The 19201-nt window shown below is 39.8% G+C and overlaps 1 protein-coding gene across 24 annotated transcripts in view; it reads left to right on the top strand.

Moving 5' to 3' along the window:
- Positions 1–14312, top strand: part of KIF1B (kinesin family member 1B) — a 93822-nt gene extending 79510 nt beyond the window's left edge. For 14 of the 24 annotated variants that reach the window (XM_049794721.1, XM_049798385.1, XM_049801005.1 and 11 more), the window contains 16 exons: positions 99–207; positions 850–916; positions 2331–2415; positions 2678–2783; positions 4281–4307; positions 7105–7219; positions 7780–7913; positions 8450–8511; positions 9232–9377; positions 9728–9967; positions 10231–10302; positions 10926–11047; positions 11828–11977; positions 12478–12670; positions 13293–13411; positions 14209–14312. In XM_049794721.1, coding sequence (XP_049650678.1) covers positions 99–207; positions 850–916; positions 2331–2415; positions 2678–2783; positions 4281–4307; positions 7105–7219; positions 7780–7913; positions 8450–8511; positions 9232–9377; positions 9728–9967; positions 10231–10302; positions 10926–11047; positions 11828–11977; positions 12478–12670; positions 13293–13411; positions 14209–14251 — 1790 coding nt within the window. In that variant the 3' untranslated portion in view covers positions 14252–14312. The remainder of the gene's footprint in view (positions 1–98; positions 208–849; positions 917–2330; positions 2416–2677; positions 2784–4280; positions 4308–7104; positions 7220–7779; positions 7914–8449; positions 8512–9231; positions 9378–9727; positions 9968–10230; positions 10303–10925; positions 11048–11827; positions 11978–12477; positions 12671–13292; positions 13412–14208) is intronic. The other 10 variants (XM_049799252.1, XM_049804348.1, XM_049806993.1 and 7 more) reach the window with 1 other exon arrangement.
- The last annotated feature ends 4889 nt before the right edge of the window (positions 14313–19201 follow it).

Raw genomic sequence — 19201 nt, forward strand, 5'->3', positions numbered from 1 at the left:
ATTACATGTTTCTGTGAGCCCTAGGGTAAGCTTTACTTGTTCAGTCTTTGTAAACCATTCTTTTTCTTTTTCTTCTTTCTTTTTTTTTTTCTTTCAAGTGCCAGCTACAAAGCTAAATACTATGAGCAAACCGAGCTTGGGCCAGAGTGTGAGCAAGTATGACCTCCTTGTGTGGTTTGAGATCAGCGAATTGGAGCCAACAGGGGAGTAAGTCCAGTATTAATCTTTCACGTTTTAAGAACAGTGGTTTATGGGAGTTTGATCTTGTACCCTTTGTTCTGTTCAGACCAGGTCGATGTTTAGCAATCATACTTGGGCCGTGGCCTGGCTGGTTTGTAGTGATTGGGTGTAAATTCTGCTGGCATTCGTTGTCGCCATTGGAAAGGACTGAAGAGATAGAATGAATGACATTCTTTCACATTCAAAGTAATCTTTCCACTCTGAAAGTCCATGCGCACCAGCTGAACAGGTGCTGGGAAAACTTATCCTATGTAGACCATGAGTTTAGATTCTTTGGTTCACTAGAGACTTCATGCTCCAGGACTCATCTAGCAGGACCTATTTTATGTTCATCTCTGCTACAGAGAAGGTTTTCCTCTGACAGGTCTTCAGGGATTATATTGAGAAGGGAATTTCACAGAGTTTTCCAGAAGTACTGGAAGTATAGGATACAATACTCGATATTTCACTGATACTGTGGTGCGATAAAGAGTCCAGTCTGAGAGTCAGTAGAAACACTCTTATTTCTTCAGATATTATATAGAGAGGTAACTGTTGGCAGCAGAATACAGAGTAAAGTTGCTGTGCTTGTATGTCTTTCCTGCCTGTTGATTTAACTGTCTCACACAGGTATATTCCTGCTATTGTGGACCACACTGGAGGCCTGCCCTGTCAGGGAACGTTCCTGCTTCACCAGGTAGGTACTAATGAAGACTGTAGAACATCAAGTTTCGTCTCAGGGGCGTTAGAATGCTAATGACTGGATTTTGCATCTTTCATGTCTTTTGCTTTCCCACACAACTGTCTAATGATAGCTGTAGGGTCAGTCATCTTTCAGTCTGTACTTAGTCTGTTAGCTTTGGGCTATGAGGAGAATATGTTTGGCCCCTAGTATATTGCCGTTTCCTTTGCTTATCACTGTGTGTCCCACTCATGAAAGATGAAAGCCTTTTAAAAAGCAGGAACCTTTTGTGCCTTCAGTGTTCTCCAACTTCTCTACCAAGGACACAGAAGGATCATGTGGACTCAACTTTTCATTGGTTCTTTCTCATTGCATGTGCTATGAGACAGATCTACAAAATGACCATGTCTCAGTGCATTTTAAATGCCTGTAATAATCCTTAATAATAATTTGTCTTTAGCTAGATTCTAAAGATAATCCTAGTTAAATATTGTTTATAGGTTTATGTTGTGTTTTTTCTACTCTCAAATTCTCAGTTCCCTTTCACAGAGTTTACCTGTGACTTGCATTTCATCTCTTTCTTAAAATGGTAGGAACGGTTCTTACAGCTTAGGAATAATGGTCATATTCCCAGAATTTCCTTAAAAATAGTTAATAAAAATGTTACTCAGTTCTGGATTTACTAGTGTCCTCATCAGTTACTTCCAGTTCAAACCAGAGTAATTCTAGCCTCTGTAATTCCATTGCCAAATCCATGGTATAGGCAAACATCTTTCAGCTTCTTTTCAAACAGTTACACACAAAGCACCTTCTCCCTGGATAGTTGTCTTCTACATTTGGAAGAGTGGAATCTGTTGCAACGAACATCTGGCGACTTTTTGTTTTTCAGATGTGGTGTTTATTTCTATTCTACAATTTCACCTTCTTCCCAGCTATTACAAGATTTTATTATATTTTGACTTGTAACAGATACGTGTGACAAAGGAGGAGAATATCTGCATGAGTAGTTGCTATTTTCTAGTAACTTCTGGTATATATGCTTTTTGTTTTGGTATACACGCTTTAATATAACATAGAAGTATATAAGCACACATTACCCAAGTATTTGCTTGGTTTTGAGGTCAATCTGATATATCCCAGGGACCATACATATCTTCTTTGAGAGCGTCGCAACAATTTCAGTACTATTTTAGGTTAAAAAAACTCAGCCTTTGTGGAGTGAGAGGTGTAATTTCTGTTACATATGAGAATATAATGTTCCTCTTAAGTTAATTTTAGGGCCCTGAAACACATACGTGCTTCATCACAGTTACAGACTAATTTAAATGATCTTATTTGCTTCATTTTTGCAGTATAACTGCAAAATAGATGATGTTAGCGTGTCTGTGGGGGAATACTTCACCAGTGTTTTGTTTTTGAACTCTACCAGGGAATCCAGCGTAGAATCACAGTCACCATCATCCATGAGAAGGGCAGTGAGTTGCACTGGAAAGATGTCCGAGAGCTAGTTGTTGGTGAGCATATTGTTTTGCATGTTGCTATGTAAGGAAGAAAAAGTACTAATGGTAATGTCTCTTTGTATCAGATTCCGTCATCTTTACGGGTATTGGCTGTGAGAGGAGAATTTTGAAAAAGATCCAGAGGAAAAACTTAAGTTTTGCAATTTCCACTTACAGCTGCTTGTTAATCACATAGTCTGAAATGATATTTGGGAAAACAAATTCTTTCTGTGTTTCAGGCTTAGTTTTAATTTATTCTCCCTCCTACCCTTTTCAGGGCGTATAAGAAATAAAGCAGAGGTAGATGAAGCTGCTGTGGATGCTATTCTGTCTTTGAATATTATCTCTGCAAAATACCTGAAGTCCTCTCACAGCTCCAATAGGTAAGTGAATAAAGTGAGCACTCTAGCAGGGTTCTAAAATTTCTTTGATTTCTGAGGTATTGGATGTTTGGAAAGCTGGGAATGTTGCTAATTATTAAATGTAGAATTCCATGGGCACAAGGCATACGGATAGAGAATGAACGTTCCCATAAATTCTTGCTAAAGTTGAAGTCCACTTGTCTGCGTGGAGGTTTTCTTGATAATGTATTTGAATTACTTTCCATGTGTAAGCACCATAAAGGGAGGATGGAAAGGAACAGCTTAAGGTATTCTCAGAATTTAACCCAGAACTTTTAAACTGACATCAAGGTTTGTTGCTAGAATACACCATGGAAGTACAAGGGCAATCTCGGGGGATATATTTATGGATGTGTACATACCTGTATTATTCCTGGAACAAGCATGTGACAATTTAAGCGAGAGCCATGCTTTGTAAATTAAACTTTATAATTTGTGGATTTATACAGATGTATCACAAATTGACTCCAGTTCTAATAAGGGGGGTGTCTGTTCCATGTAACTGCAGTCATTTGGGCAACAGCAGGGCCCCTGTCTGAGAGGCTTCTGGCTGTGTGTGTCTCCTCATTAGGGTGCATTGCTGTAAAGATCAGTCAGACTCCACATTGTTTTGCTTCAGTGTCTGCAACAAAGGGCAGTGAAGCAGAATGCTGCATTGCCGGCACAGCCTCTCCCTACTCTGACATCAGCCAAATCACTTGACCACTCCCTGGCTCTGTTTAGCTGGTGCAAAGCAGGAATATCTCTGAAATTTAACTCTGAATGAGTGTTTCCGGAGGGGAGGGGGTTGTTTTGGAGCCCATCTCTGCTGCAGCTGCTAAATGCTGGAGGCAGTATCCTTCTAGGAGCTGAAATGGCTTCTTCCTTCTCCACTAGAGGCTTGGACTTTGAAATACCATTGCTATATTAAAGGTGGATTCAGGACACCACTCCAACCAACTGCATGTCTTTCTGCCATCTAGTGTCTGTAAATGCACACAGTTACAGGTTTTTTTAGCAGTTATTCTTTGCCTCCCACTGAGATGTGGGTATTTTAGTGTATTTGAATTAATGGATCAGTATAACTGGAACGTAAGGGGACTGTTGCTAGTTTCCAGTCTGATACTATTGGATTTGCAGTTGGAAAGCCCTATACTCTCTCTTCTCTAGCAATTTCAAGAAATTATAGCTCTGTAGTTTTCTATTAGGTGGGCCGATTGGATGAGCAAGGAGTGTGCGTGAAGTGAAGCTGTTACCCATCTTTTACCAAAATGCTAAAGTTTAAGTTCTGGGATGAGTACATGGCAGGGTGATGGAGTGGGATTGAAGCCCTGGTAAGGGATATGTCTTACGTTTGCTCATTGTCTGCAGACTTGTTTTCTGGTCGGTGTGGTTGGTTGGTTTGTTTGTTTCAAGTCCACTTGTTCCGTTCCTCTCAGTTGTTGCCTTTTTGTTCTGCTTTTGGCTGCACTAACTGAAGCTCTTTCTATGTTTTCACAGGCTCTTTCTTGATAAGGATATGCCTAGGTATTTTCTGTTTGCTTCCTTTGTACATAAAGATTCTTGAAAATAGAATGCTTTATGTCCCATTTGTATTGCTGCCACTTCCCTTTTAGCTTTTAATGAATTCTGTTAGCACACCTCTTAGCTCTTCCAGAAGTAGTTTACCTCCTTCTCCTTTGTGTCTGGGGTTTATTCAGGTACAATTCAGTGGTGAACTTGTGAAGGTAAACTTTCTTTCATGTGTAAGAGATACACCTTCCTTCATACAGTCTTTCTGATTCTCAAAATGTGCCATCAGAATACAGTCCCTATTTGTAGGCCTTGCTATTTTCTTCCTTTGTTCTGTATCAAAGAACTAAATTTGGAGTTTCTTACTGTCTCTGACTCTGTAAGGCTTGCCATGTTTTGAAGTACCAAGTCAAGGACTGAATGATTAGGTTACTTGAAATTCCAGCTCAGAATTGCACTGAACAAAAAGCAGTGGCTGCCATGTGTCTGGCATTCAACCTCTGTTCTTAGCTTGGATTTGCATCTAAAATTTAACCATGTGGTTGCTGCTGCTTAGTTTACCAGTTGGCAGAGAAGCGAGGCATGTAGTAGCTGCTCAGACTGGATTCCTCTTTCACCTTCCAGATTGGGTCACAGCCAAGCATGCTGGCTGCACAATCGGGGACAATTTGCACTCTGCTTTCTGTGTTCTGCCTCTTTGAAAAAGAGAAGACTTCAAGTCTTCAATGCTCTCAATTCACCACCTTTCACTAATGCTAAAATCCACTTAAAAATCAGTTCTAACTATACATTGGTGCCTTTAACCTCTTTTTCCTGTTTTCCATGCTTTGTTTGTTCTGTGCTCCAGTTTCCTCCTTACGCTATTGGCAATGCTGAAAGAAGTTTGCTCACTTCTGCTTTTTTTTGTCTGCCTCTATAACTATTCTAGCAAGTTCTGGTTTGGACAGGCATGGCTCTGTATATTTAACTTCCTGGCTAAACAAAATCCAGTAGAGTAGCTGTCTCGAAGCTATACTTGGCTTCAACTTGGTGTTCATCCAAAAATCATTATTTTGCTGAAGAGGGGCATTTAGTTCTGCACTGATGAACATTTACACCTGTGTTCTCTCTTTATGATGAGAAGTCGTGTTTGGCAAATGGTGCAGAGCTGATTCAGGGGCTAGGTGCGCTTGCTTTCCCATCAGTGGAGAACCAGGTTTTACTACTTTTTTCTTCCACCCAGATAGTAGATCTGGAGCTTGCTAAAAGTTTAAAAAATTGCTCTTATAACTAAGACATGATGAAAGATTAAAACATAAGGACTCAACACAGATTTGCAAAGGGTTAAAGGACAACCTGTGTTGTTTGCCTAATCTAACTCAAGTAAGGATTATTACATTACAATGCTTTTAAAGTTACCACTTAGCCTTTAGAATATGTTTCTCTGTAGCATTTTTAATAGAAGCAAGACATTTAGAAGTAATTTCTTAAGTATGCTCTTCAAATGTGAACAGTATTTAGCAATATTCTCAAATTACATTAATTAATTGCCCAGTTCCTGGTGTCTCAATGTATTAGCTCAGAACTGTGTAATTGGTATCACGAAAAGGGGATTCTTGGGAAGTCTGTTTGACATCGGCACTCTTTGTTTCTGATATGTCTGTTCTTAGGCTGTTTCATGTTTCTTTTTGGTTTAGTTTGGTTTTTATTTCCTTCTTCCACCCCACGCTGCTTTTTGTCACTTGTCTTTTCATTTTCTATTTTTCTGAGTTGGCCTTTGGCATTAGTACAGAAGCTCTTTAGAGATATAACTTTTAAAAATTAATATACATGAAGCACTTTGTTGCTTTTAGTACCACATCATTTGGACTCGAAATGGGATGGAAAACCTCAATGGCAAGGGGATTTGGGAGGGAAATTATGTGGAGGTGATGAAGAATTAATACCTTCTTTTTCCGTTACCAGTGTAGAAAAAAGCGTGCTGTATTCCTGTATAAAGGTATAGGACTTCTTTCCAAAGGAACCTACATTAAATCAGTTTCTACCTGTGAGAAAGGAGAACGCTCATTTCCCTAAGCCCCTGTCAGAGAGGAGAGAGTGTAATGGTGACGCTGGATCTGATTATTTAACTGTCCTGTGTCTGATGCTGTCTTTCACCTTTTACTTGAACAGATGAACTTTCCTGATTGCTGGGGTAGAACTGTGGGAGTCTTGAGCTCCTTTCTTTCCATGTACCAAACTGAAGAAACTTCTTAAAAAATTTTTAGATCTGCAAGTTTTTACTTGAAGCTAGTAGGGATGTAGAAATCTTGATCACTTGAATATAGGACTTATCCCCACCTATCAATCATTCTGATTTGCTATCAGAAGCTGCTGGTTTTATAAGACTAAGTATTAGAGGGATGTCTTCTGTTGCTATGTGTTAGTCCCAAAATACGGTATAGAATGAGTGTTGCTTATAAAAAAAGACCCTTCCCATGCACTTTGGAGGTCCAGCTGGGTTGAACTGCACGTGAAGCAATAGAGAGGAATTCTGTATGTTTAGAAACACTGTTCGTTAGTGTTATGACAGCTTTTGTTCTCTTCTGTATTCCCTCTTTTCTCTTTTAGATGAGTCTTTTTTCATAACAGGCAATGTTCTCTTATGCCACACTATTTGAGGTAGAAGTAAGCAATCTTGGGAAAGAAGAGAAGGTCTTTGCTTCAAGTATTTGTTATCTAAGCCACTGAGAGTCATAGTGGATGATGTCAAGGAAGAGATGCTTTACACTGACCAATGAGAGGGATGCAGAGGAACTCTTTACTATTGAGTTTTTACTGTACTTTTTTCCAGGACTTTCTATCGGTTTGAAGCAGTTTGGGATAGCTCCTTGCATAACTCCCTTCTCCTCAATCGAGTGACACCATATGGAGAGAAGATATATATGACCCTTTCTGCTTACCTGGAGGTTAGAGACCTGTGCCTTCCTTTCTGCTTGTGACTCAAGTATAACTATTTGAGACTGTGTGTACCTGAGATGAAAACTTACTGGACTAACTGATTTTGAATCCTGAAGCCAGTGAAAGTCTTTATTCATTTTCTGAGAACAGGGTGGAAAAATCTATTCACAGTTAACATTTTGATGTCAAGGTATTACTGCCTTGCAACAAATGTGAAGTGAAACTGGTGATCTCTTTACCTTTCTGTGCCTCATTTTATCTATCTTTTTATCTGAATATCCACTGAAATTGGCGAACGTTGCTAAGTAAGAACTACTAGTGTTACAAACACTGGCCTAGCTCTTGGCTTTGCATGCAAGACACTGTTGTTTTGTGTAGTACAATTATTTCACACACAAGAAGCATCAAGAAATTTGACAGTTCTCTTTCACAGAAACACGTATGAAAACCCTTCACCAAAGACCCAAACAAGAACAAATTTCAAAAAGCTGTCCCACTAAAAGAGGGAAGCAGTATAACTTGGCATGGTTGTCTGCAACCACTCATTCATTACTGTTTTTTCTCTTAGCTTGACCACTGCATTCAGCCTGCTGTTATAACAAAAGATGTTTGTATGGTCTTTTACTCACGAGATGCCAAGATCTCCCCACCACGGTCACTACGCAATCTCTTTGGCAGTGGCTACTCCAAGTCTCCAGATTCGTAAGTTCAGTTGCCAATTTTGGTATCAATGTTTTATGTCGGCATATGCTTTTTGTCTTAGAGGGCATGGGGAGAATGTAGCTTAGTTTTCTTTATTTCTTCCTTGGAAGTCTACCTAGATGTAGTTCTCCAGTCTGGTTGTGAACATTCTTTCTTGCATTTATTTCAGTGGAACTCTGATGGCTTCTCTCTTTACTGACCCCTTTTCCAGCCTTCTGACTGAACAGTTGGGAAGAGAGATCCATTTTTCAAGCTTGCACATAGATGACCCTGATCCTGGCCTGGAATTTACTGCAGCAGCTGCTCTCTGAGTCTAATGCAGGGTGGAGAGGAACATGAGGGAAATGCCATTTTTAGAGATCTTGCAGTCTGTCCTGGCTATTTTATGTCAACAGTAGAATTCAGATGTAGTTCTAACTAACAACTATAATTAAACTTCTAATTTGGGGATCACTTAACTAAAGGTAATGCACTTTATTTCTGAAGATAATAGTGTTTTTGTTTTTTTTTTCCCCCCTCCGGTTTCTTGTGAACAGCAATCGAGTAACAGGGATTTATGAACTAAGTTTATGCAAAATGGCAGACACAGGAAGTCCAGGTAAGCAGTGACTGGGTGTTCAAGTGATAAAGATGCTATAAACTGAAATATTGCAGAAAATTTCATAGGCAAAACGGAATGAACACTTCTGTCCTGATGGGAAGCAGTTCCTGGTTTTCACAGGAGCAATGGAACATTGCTATTCCATAAAAAACTTAGGCAGGCTTTTACTTTCGACTTAAATCTGTCTTTACCATTGGAGAAGCAAGGATTCACTGAAAACTTTACATTTTCTGACATGCGTGTATCAGGAAACTGGGCAGGTACCCGAGTCATAGACTTACGGGGCATAATACACGGCTCATAACTAGCACAGTTGAGACTTGGGTTTGCAGCAATCAAGTTTTGTCTTGGTCTTTTGAAGATACTGCTGATATCTGATGCAAGCTTGATAACTTGGAAGGAACGTAGTTCACGTTAGTACCAGTATATTTTTCCTCTAAGACCTAGCAGCTGAAGTTCTTGTGTTTGAATTGGACTGAGCAGGAGTTTGCATTATATCACGGTCACTAGAAGATACCTGAATGAAGAAAGCAAGCTGGATTAAATCAAATCTCTTTGGGATGTGTGATTGCTGTTAATGAAATCATTGCCTTGTATATTTCCAGCCAAACAGCAGAAGTGTTGGTTCCTCACAGATTGCTAATTGATAGGTGTTTCGTAGTGGCATCCCTCTGGCTATGTTTTTAACATGTCTTATGTTGTTTTTTTACTGCTCAGGAATGCAGAGGAGGAGGAGGAAAGTCCTGGATACATCTGTGGCATATGTGCGAGGAGAAGAGAACCTGGCAGGTTGGAGGCCCAGGGGTGACAGCCTCATTCTGGAGCATCAGTGGGAACTGGAGAAACTGGAGCTGCTGCATGAGGTGAGTAAAGAGATAGAGGAAGTGAAAGAAAAAGCACAACTGTATCTTTGAATTTGCCTTTAGTCTACCCTCTGTGAGACTGACTGAGCTGAACAGGTTCCCAAAGTCAAGATTTAAATAAATTATCCAAAAGAGAAGATAGAAAGTGTGGGGCTGGCTGCTGAGTAGAATCTTCAGTTCAGAATCTTAGTGTATTCCACAAAGGCAGACTCAACTTCTAGTGCCATTGTAAACTCCCCTCCACAGGGAGAATGTTTGGTGGTACGAATCTTAAAAAATGCATAAGAATTCAGTGCCTGTAAAACAGGCAACATCCTGGAGCAGATGATACTGATTTCTTTTCTTACTAGGTGGAAAAAACCCGACATTTCCTTCTGCTTCGTGAAAAGCTTGGTGACAGCATCCCCAAATCCCTGAGTGACTCTTTGTCTCCCAGTCTGAGCAGTGGAACCCTCAGTACCTCCACCAGCATTTCCTCACAAATTTCGACTACAACATTTGAGAGTGCTGTGACGCCCAGTGAGAGCAGTGGCTATGACTCAGCAGATATAGAGAGCCTGGTGGATCGGGAGAAAGAGCTGGCCACCAAGGTATAACATGAGAAAAGCATCATGGGTCTAAATTGTACTACATTCCCCTTCATTAGTAGTTATGAAACTTTTTAATTTTATGAAGGGAAGTGATTATTACCCTCTTCTTCTGGGATTTTTCACAGCAGTTTAGAATTTGTTTATTCTTTCATGAGCTGCCAAGTGTGTCTTGGCAAATTGCCTCTTGTGTTCAAATTTCTCTGAAAATCTAAATGTAAAATTCTTCTCTGTTTGTTGTTTGTTCCCCCCACCCCCCGCCTTAGTGTCTGCAGCTTCTTACTCACACTTTCAATCGGGAATTTAACCAGGTGTACAACAGCATCAGTGATTGTAAGGTAAATACTTCATGCAGTACAATACACTACATTTGTAGTACAATAGCAATATATTTGTAGTTTGTGGAATCTGTTGATACTATGAAGAGACAAAACACTTATTAGTAATTTTCTTTATTTTCAGTCTGTTGGAAGTATTTGGCTATTCACCGTCAGGTTCCAAAGACTATTGCAGGAATTAGAAGTGGTGTGAACTTGGACTATAGCGTAGCTTCTAGTTTATTAGCAGACTGGAAGTGCTCTTACTGTCTTTCCCTATATACCCTTTCCCTATGTAAAATGATAAATTTGCTCTTTTAAAAACTCTGACTGTAGGCACAGGGGACACACAAGTTGGAAACTGGATAGTCTAATTCTATTGAGGAAGTCAGGGTGTGAATAATCAGAAGTGTTAGGACACTAATAACAAGCTGTGTCTACAGAATGGCCATTGTATCTTCACCCCCAGCTGGGTTTATGATGGTTGTATACAAAAATTTTAATACTGAGTAGGGAAATGGCTGATAGAAGTACTTCCTATTATCTGAGCCTTCAGCATGCTGAATGCCACGTTCTGGACAGGACTGAACACTAGCTACAAAAAAACCTCTTCTGCAATATTTTGCCTATATTTGTCCTTGTAGTTGTCGGATATTTCTCCAATTGGGCGGGACCCATCAGTGTCGAGTTTCAGCAGTGCAACTCTCACACCTTCATCTACCTGCCCTTCTCTGGTGGATTCAAGATGCAATTCAATTGATCAGAAGTAAGTATAGGGTATTAATGAAAAACATTACTTCTTAGTGCTTCACAAATCTGTCTTTGCTGGTTTCTGACTTTTTTTTCTCCCCCTTTCTTCCTTTTCCCTACTTCAGATATTTCTCTGTACAGCCCCCTTGTCTTGTCTTCTCCAATCACTCTGCACAATTGTTTTTCTCCATCTGTTCTTTTGAAGTGTTTTTTTTTTTTTCCTTTGTGCTGAAAGAACAGTCAGATGCTTATCAGCGCAGTGACCAGCGCATCTTCAGTGTGTAGAGTCCACAAGTTCTTTTCAGAGGTCTGTTAAAAAGACCTACTAACAACAACCCAGAATAATCCAGTTTGGCCAGTAATCTCTGTTTCTCTTTCTCAACTGTATCTATAGAAGATATTTTTGATGAAATTGGGAAGAACTACTTAGTGAAAGACATGTAATTTGTACCTTCTCAGTTTAACATCCCTGAGAGGAGGAGTGCTGATGTAGTAGTACATTTTACATCAAACCACAGTAAGACATGCATCTGTGTTGTAACTGTGTTTGGCAAGAGAAACGAGGGAGAAGTAGTGGGGAAACAACTTAATAGCAGTTATTATAAGCTTTATTCTACACATTTCAAGGGAAATGCTATTTGATATTGTACAGAAGGATCCCAATGTCTTACAAAAAATCTGGACTGGAGGATGAAACTTGTAAGACAGGCTAGGCTGTAGATGCACTTTAAATTCCATTGTCACGTTCAGTTGGCTTGTTATGATTTACTTTTTTTTCTCTGCTTTTTTTTTAAAGGACACCAGAAGCAAATTCTCGTGCCTCCAGTCCCTGTCATGAGGTGGAACAGTTCCAGCTAATTCCTACAGTAGAAACTTCCTATCTTGCCAGAGCTGGAAAGAATGAATTCCTAAACCTCGTTCCTGATATTGAGGAAATCAGACCAGGGTAAGTTTTCTATTGTGTGATCATGGCTTCCTGACAGCTGTCACAAGGGCCTTCTGAGATTTGTAGTTTCTTTGCCCCATTTAGGAAGGTGAATTAAACAGGTGATAGCAGAACTGCCGAGTCTTGTATGATGGAGGCAGGATTGATGAAGGTCGTATTGATATTTGATCTCTGCAGCATTCATTCTCTGCATCTACTTAACGAACAGGATTTCCAGTGACTTAAATATTTCTGTTATGATCAAAACCATGGCTGAAGATCACTGAAGTAGAGATCTTTGTGGGTCATTCTTTCTGCCAGAGTTTTGTGTATTTCTTGAAGACAGAATTCAGCTTCCTATAGACTAACTTTTTCATAATACTGTTGCAGGCAAAATGTATGAAGGACCAAGGATCTTATGCACTATTTTGCAGTTAACAGGGATACTCAGTAGGTGCATTATTTAGGGGAAAATGTATTCCCATTTATCTGTGGGTTTGTTTTGGTTTGTTCTTTTCCAGCTCCGTGGTCTCAAAGAAAGGATACCTCCACTTCAAGGAGCCACTCTCCAGCTCCTGGGCCAAGCACTTTGTGGTGGTTCGCCGTCCCTATGTTTTTATTTACAACAGTGACAAAGATCCTGTAGAAAGAGGAATCATAAACTTATCCACAGCTCAGGTGGAATACAGTGAGGATCAACAGGCAATGGTAAAGGTCAGTCTGAGAGCTATTGTTTATTTACCCATACAGCAGGAACATTACAGGTAGTAATCCATACCATCCTGTGTGTCATCTCTGGTCTGAGGAAAATGCACCTGTGTCTTGGAGAATGTCTGGCATCTGATGATTCTGCCCACAGAGTTCCCAGTTTGTTCAGGGTTTCTTATGTTTTGGACACAGCTGAACAAGAAACTGAAACTGACTGCTGTTACACACCGTATTTGCTTTTATGAACGTGTGTTGGTACCATCACCCTGTGTGTTTGGGTTTTGTAGTTTCATCTGTGTGGTGTTTTGGAGTTGTGTGGGTTTTTTTGCTTGCTTAGAAAAAACCCACCAAAACAGCACAGACAAACAAAAGGAATCAAATTAACTTTACTGGTCCATCTCAGCAGCTCTTAAAGTCCACACTCATGAGTTAAAACTATGTTTTGTAGAAGATGTTCCATTTGACTGACTAATAATATCCTGGAAATGACCAGTGAAACTTAAATGAAAGACCTTAGGTCTTGTGGGTCTTAGGAATGCGACATAGCAAACTCTTCCTCAGCAAGGAAGAGTGCATCAGCTTCTGTGCTTGTAGACTTCAGTATTTTAAATTGTCCTTGATATTCCAGACACCCAACACATTTGGTGTATGCACAAAGCATCGTGGGGTCCTGCTCCAGGCCATCAATGACAAAGACATGAATGACTGGTTATATGCCTTCAATCCACTTCTTGCTGGCACAATACGGTAAGAGGCAGTTCATGGGCAGACAATGCTGCAAAGCATAAAGATAGCGAGATAGTCATAAGCAAAGAAGCAGCTAGGTTGTCACAGTATTTAATCTTGTTCTGAAGAATTTGACAAGATGGGTGAACTGACGGAGGGAGGAGGGTGTGCAACAAAAAAAAAAGTAATAAAAAGGTCAAACAAGCCCTGTATTTCAGGAAATGCAGTGGTTGTTGCTTTGGCTTGTGACATTCTTAACGGATGTAGCCAGTTTGAACATGCATGGTATGCTTCATACAATACTACATTTGGAGGCCACAAAAGTGTTTCTTTGTATTGCTATTTTACAAATTCATAAAGCTTCTCACTACCTCTGTGTGGGCGGGTCTGGACTGCCTTTTCGTTCTCTTGATTGTGAGCTAAAGCAGATATCTTTCCCTTTTTTGAACTTCTCTAGAAGCCTTCCCTTTAACATAGGTCACAGACATCCCTTGCTTGCTGAAGGGATCTTACTATGCTACAGTAGCTCTTCCTTTCAGTAAAAAAAATATTAATTTAAAACTAAGATATTACGGTACAGCATCAAATAATTTCTTAATAGTGCAGTCCTTAAAAAGATCCCATCTTTAAAGGAGCACAGCAGAAGAGTGAGAAGTCTTTCTCATGACACCCTTTGATACGTTTTACTTTCTAAATATACGGCGTAAACTGAGACGATACTAAAGGATTTTAAAAAAAAGTGGACAAACTGCAGGGGGAGGGAAGAAAAATAAACTTCCAGAATTCAACAAATCCTTTTTTCCTTCTTTCTTGCGCAGGTCAAAACTGGCTCGAAGACGCACGGGCCAGCTGAAGTACTGAGTCCATGTAATGTTCTCATCTGTTCTAACTCACCTTCTGATAGATCAAGTGTTACCTCTCATTTTCTCTTTGTGATTCTTGACAGTTTCTCTTGTATGTAATCCTGTGGCTTAACATCCCCTACCTTCCCAACTCCTTCAGCACATTTTCTAGGTATTCTAACCCTACCTTGTTTCTTTTCACTTGTACCGAGAGTTGTACTAGTAGCATGTGGCCAAACAAAAAGAGAAAGAAAAAAAAAATATCAAAAAACTGGAGTTGTTATGCACAACTCTAAAAAGACAAAAAAAAAAAATTATTTATTTTTTCTTATAACAATTGTTTTCCCATTCCAACTGACCTTTTGCTGTCTGTCCCACTGTCCATTGTTGTCTGTCTAGACTGCTGCAGGTTTTTCATTCAGTTTGTGACTTGGCAGTAGTCATTGGTTCCCTCAGGGCAAAGTTCTAATGCCAGGGAAAGATAAATTCTTCTATGTGGACATTACCCAGCCAGGAACTGCAATAGCTCCTCAGGCTTTCTGGATCCAGCCTCTAATTTAAACTCTGTTGAAAGCTGATATTGGACAAATCTATCTGGGCAGACTGGATTTTGGACTTGGTGTAAGTTTTTGAGTTTCCAGGGTCCAACAGGCTTAAGGCATGAGCTGGAAAAAGATAGGGAACAAACCAAGAGGGGCTGGCTAGAATAATCGGCCTTTAAACCCTCGCTGTGGGGTTGCAGGTGAACAGGGCTTGGCTTTAACTCTTTCCCAAAACATTAACACTTACTCCTCTGCCTTTGAACTGAGCGGAGGAGATGGAACTTGTGCTGATGTGAGGAAAAATAAACCACATCGCTGAAATATTAGATAGAATTCCTAAAGTTTTAGATGCTCAGCCTCGTATTTGACAGATGGAGAGTGTTAAGTGGAAGCGGCACAGTGTGGTTGTTCCCCAGAGCGCGTTGAGGAGATCACCGCAGGAGGGCAGTATCTCCTCTTTCTGCTTTTAGTCCTGACTTCTGAGGTCCTGTAGCAATAGTTCTCACCTCTCTTGGAAGAGATTCACGGTTGTCGTTGGTACGTTAGGATAGACTGCTCGACGGCATCATTCTGAAAGGTCTGCTTTATGCATGCATCCCTTATCTGTAATACTCAGATGACGTCCCATCTGCTCATGGGGAAAGCATCCTCTGTCTACAAAATATTTTCTAGACCTAGCACTCGCAGTATTCTCCAGGGAACAGCAGGACACTTTCATTTCCTTTTGGAATAACTGTTGAATGTCTCTGAATTTCCTTGCTACAGTTTTCATCAGCTAAAACCCCCTAGTTAAACTTCAGAATTAATCCTTCCTGGAGAATGGATCAAGTGGACTCTGGTCCTGGTCAGTGGGGTGTAATAACTGGCTTCTTGGAGATCAGCTGGGTGGTGTTAGTTCTTGACTGACAGTGTAAGTTTTCTTTGTGGCCAAAGTTTTGGTCCTTGCCCCAAGAAAGGAAAGCAGAATGGATTTCCTTTCTGAAAAGTGAACTTGTCTTTCTTAGGTTGTCGGGGTGGGTGGGTGGGGGGATTGTTTGTTTTCTTTTACTATGTTTCAGACTGCTGTGCTATACTTTTTTGACTTAACCTTGGGCATTGATAGGGCTAGCTGTGATCCTGGGGAACGTACAGGAATTTCATCCTGAGGTTCCGACCTCTCAAGGGAGAGAGGTAAAAGGGGTTTGTTCCGCTATTACAGTAGGCACATCTAGGCACACTCCAGCTCAAGAAGGTCATTTTGATTCAGCTCACTCATCAGCAGTCATGCCATGAATTGGAAATTCTGTGGTCAAAAGTGTACGTGGGACTGGCATCAGTTGAGCAAGTTTTTATCTTTATGGGGTTTTCATTCTTCAGTGAAGTGCAATGCATAATGAGACCTCCTAAAAGCATGGTTGGCAAAGGAGCAGGGAGATGGAGTCTGACACTTGCTAGGACATATCTTTATATATTTTGAGATAGTATTCAAGCTAAATCGTGTACTTATGCTATCTCCTGTGGTCCTCAGATTTATTTCAGAACTGGAAGCCAGAGTGAGAGAGCATCCTGGGGACCCAGGAGCATAATAGGGATGTTTGGTTTTGTTTTCTTTCTTCTGGTTTTGTCTCGTTTAATTGTGTGTGACTCTTAAGACAGTGATGATATTCCTTTGTTATGCAATGGATGATAATGCAGTTCCAGTGTGTGGATAAGTAAGACTGCTAGTGCTGCAAGAGAGCTCCTCAAGCTGGAGCTAAGCCGATCTCAAGAATTAGGTTAATTTTAAGCACTAAGTTGTTGCTGCCATCACCACTGTTTATAATGAAAGTGGAACCAGTTTGAGGAGGCGTAGTGATTTAGGTGGTGGTATTTTGTGACACACTGAGAGCATTTTAATTTTTATCTTTTTCTTTTTTTAACTAGAAGAAAACTAGTTTGCTAAGTCTTTGCTTTGGATAAGCCAGAAAAGAACTAAGGGGATATAGGCATTGCATAGAAACATGATTAAGGGATCTTCCTTTAAAAGCAGGAAGAGGCAGATGCTTATATGCTTGTATAAACAGAGCTGGAAGTGTTACAGCTGTGTTGCATAAATGTTACTTTTCTATCTAAAGACTCCAAGCAGCTTCTGATGACTTGATGTCTATGCGGATAACAGATCATCAGAAGAGCAAATTTCTATTTTTAAGCATCAGTATCTCTTAAAGCTGCATAATCTGTGACAAAATAGATTCTTGTTGTGTGGAGTTCAAATGGGCATTACTATTTTCAGGTCTGACATAAAAGCATACAGTTACAGTTTTTCACCAGTTATTGAAGCCTACTTTGAGACATCAGTTTCCCTGCTTGAAACTGGACTGAAATCAATTCAAGTTTTCTTTAAAAGGATAACAAAAAAAAAAAAAGTGGATTTCCATTCACTTCAAAGCTTTTTTGATCTAGCCCAACATGTTAGAAATTTCTTTTTGGAAAGAGAGCAAGAAGGGAAAAATGTGCTAAGCTGCCTTCTCTTGACACTTAAAAACCCACCCTTGGTTACGTGCTGCATGTATGTGAAGTCCTGGAGTCAGACAGCTCTTGGGACTCAGCCACTAGAGATGAGGCATCATGCCGTGGGCCTGCCAGCCCATTGAGCATAAGCACTAGTAGTAAACTTGATAGGCATTCCTTGGAGAGAACCAGTGTGAAGCTGTGCTGTAGTTTGGGTTTTTATGTTCTTCACTAAAAGGAAGGAGAAAATTATCTTTTTTTGTTCATTGAAAATCATGTCGTCGGTGTTGGAGCTTCCTGGATATTTTAAAACTAAACTAAACCTCCTATACTTTATTTTAGAAATGCACTTTAAGTACCTTTTTAAAGAAGATTCCTATATTCTGGGATGCAGAAGGGAAGGGAATGTTACTTCCTGACCGCTGAGGAAGTGGGGTTTTTTTGGTCAGTGTCTGATAGTCCTTATTACTGATTAGCAAGGTATTTCAAAGCAAAGACTTTACTTTTTGCTGCTTGTTACCTAATTTACAGGGATTTAATTTTATGTAATGTATTGTATATTTATACATCTGTAATTAATTGCACATTAGATAAGAAAGAGGATTAGCTTTGGTATAACACCCATTGGTACTATACAATCAACTAATACTGCCTATGCATATGCATCTTTCTGGTACTCTTGCACAGCCCTAGTTTGTGTTAGTTTATACTGTGGTGGGTGTTTTTGTTGAAGATGCAGCTGTTAACCTGCTGCTCAAAGGAAGGATACTAATGCTGCTCTGGAATGGTTTGCTGAATGTACTTTAAAATGGGTCTCTAACCTGTGTGCATTGCATCTCTCCATTGTGGTTAATAACCCCAATATGTGGTCTGAACTGTACTGTATGTAGCAGGAATGTATTAATTTTGTGCTTCCTTGTTTAAAAATATGAGCTGTTCAAGAACAGGATTGACTTTTTTTTGTTCAGAAGGCCATTTATGCATTCTAAGTATTTGAAATCAAAACTAGTCCAACACTAACCAGACGGTTGTGTCCAATGTTATTTGGAACAGTTTTTAAATTAACAGGATCAGCTGTATATTCAGAAAACTGAGGGTATGGAGGTCATAAGTCTTTAATTCTTAATGTTGCCAGGTTAATGGCCTGATCCTGAGCAGTACTGAACTACCTCTTGCTTGCCTTGAAACTAGGGACTAGAAGCAGAGGGGCTCTTGAATGATCAGCACTTCCCAGGATCAGTTCTTAATTTTCCACTCTGCTTGTTCATACTTCATGTGCAGTTAACTAAGGTTCTTGAATTTGGACATTAGACATGCTGTTGCACTGAAATACATACTTTTTTTTTTTTAATTGCGGTCCCCATTTCCCTGTTTAATCTCTCTGTACACAAGGTATACAAGGTATATGCTGTATAAGTGGCCTTCTTGAACAAATCTCTTTGCAAACTGATTTCATCCCAGCGAAGGAGTGTATCAGCAACACTGTACATTAATTTCAGGTTTTCATTTTCTTATTTTATTTTGTAAATATATTCAATATTTGGAGCTTGAGTATACAAAATGTAAATATAGTTCATGTATTTGTACTAATTCTGATCCATTTGCTGTATAGCCTTAGGTGTGCAATGCAGATATCTAACTGTGTATGGTAACCTTGCACCACTGAATTGTTAGTGAACGAGGTGAAACAATAAAGGTACAACCAGTGCATTAGCAGATATAATGTGTGTTCCTTTTATTACGATTTAAGTACTAGTATCTTATATTGAAAACCTGTCCTGAACAAGCTTACGCTTTTGTGAAAAGAAATTTGTCTAGGCTGTTCTTGAGAAAGTTGAGAGGCCCTTCTTATCCTTCCTCATCCTTTTCCCTTTGATATGTTATGCAGCATTTCTAAGTAGGTTTTGGATGCTTTCAAAAGGTTCTTTTGCTTGAAAGATAAAATCAGCGTGTCATAG

The sequence above is a fragment of the Accipiter gentilis genome, chromosome 1 (genome assembly GCF_929443795.1).
Source record: "Accipiter gentilis chromosome 1, bAccGen1.1, whole genome shotgun sequence".
NCBI lineage: Eukaryota > Metazoa > Chordata > Aves > Accipitriformes > Accipitridae > Astur > Astur gentilis.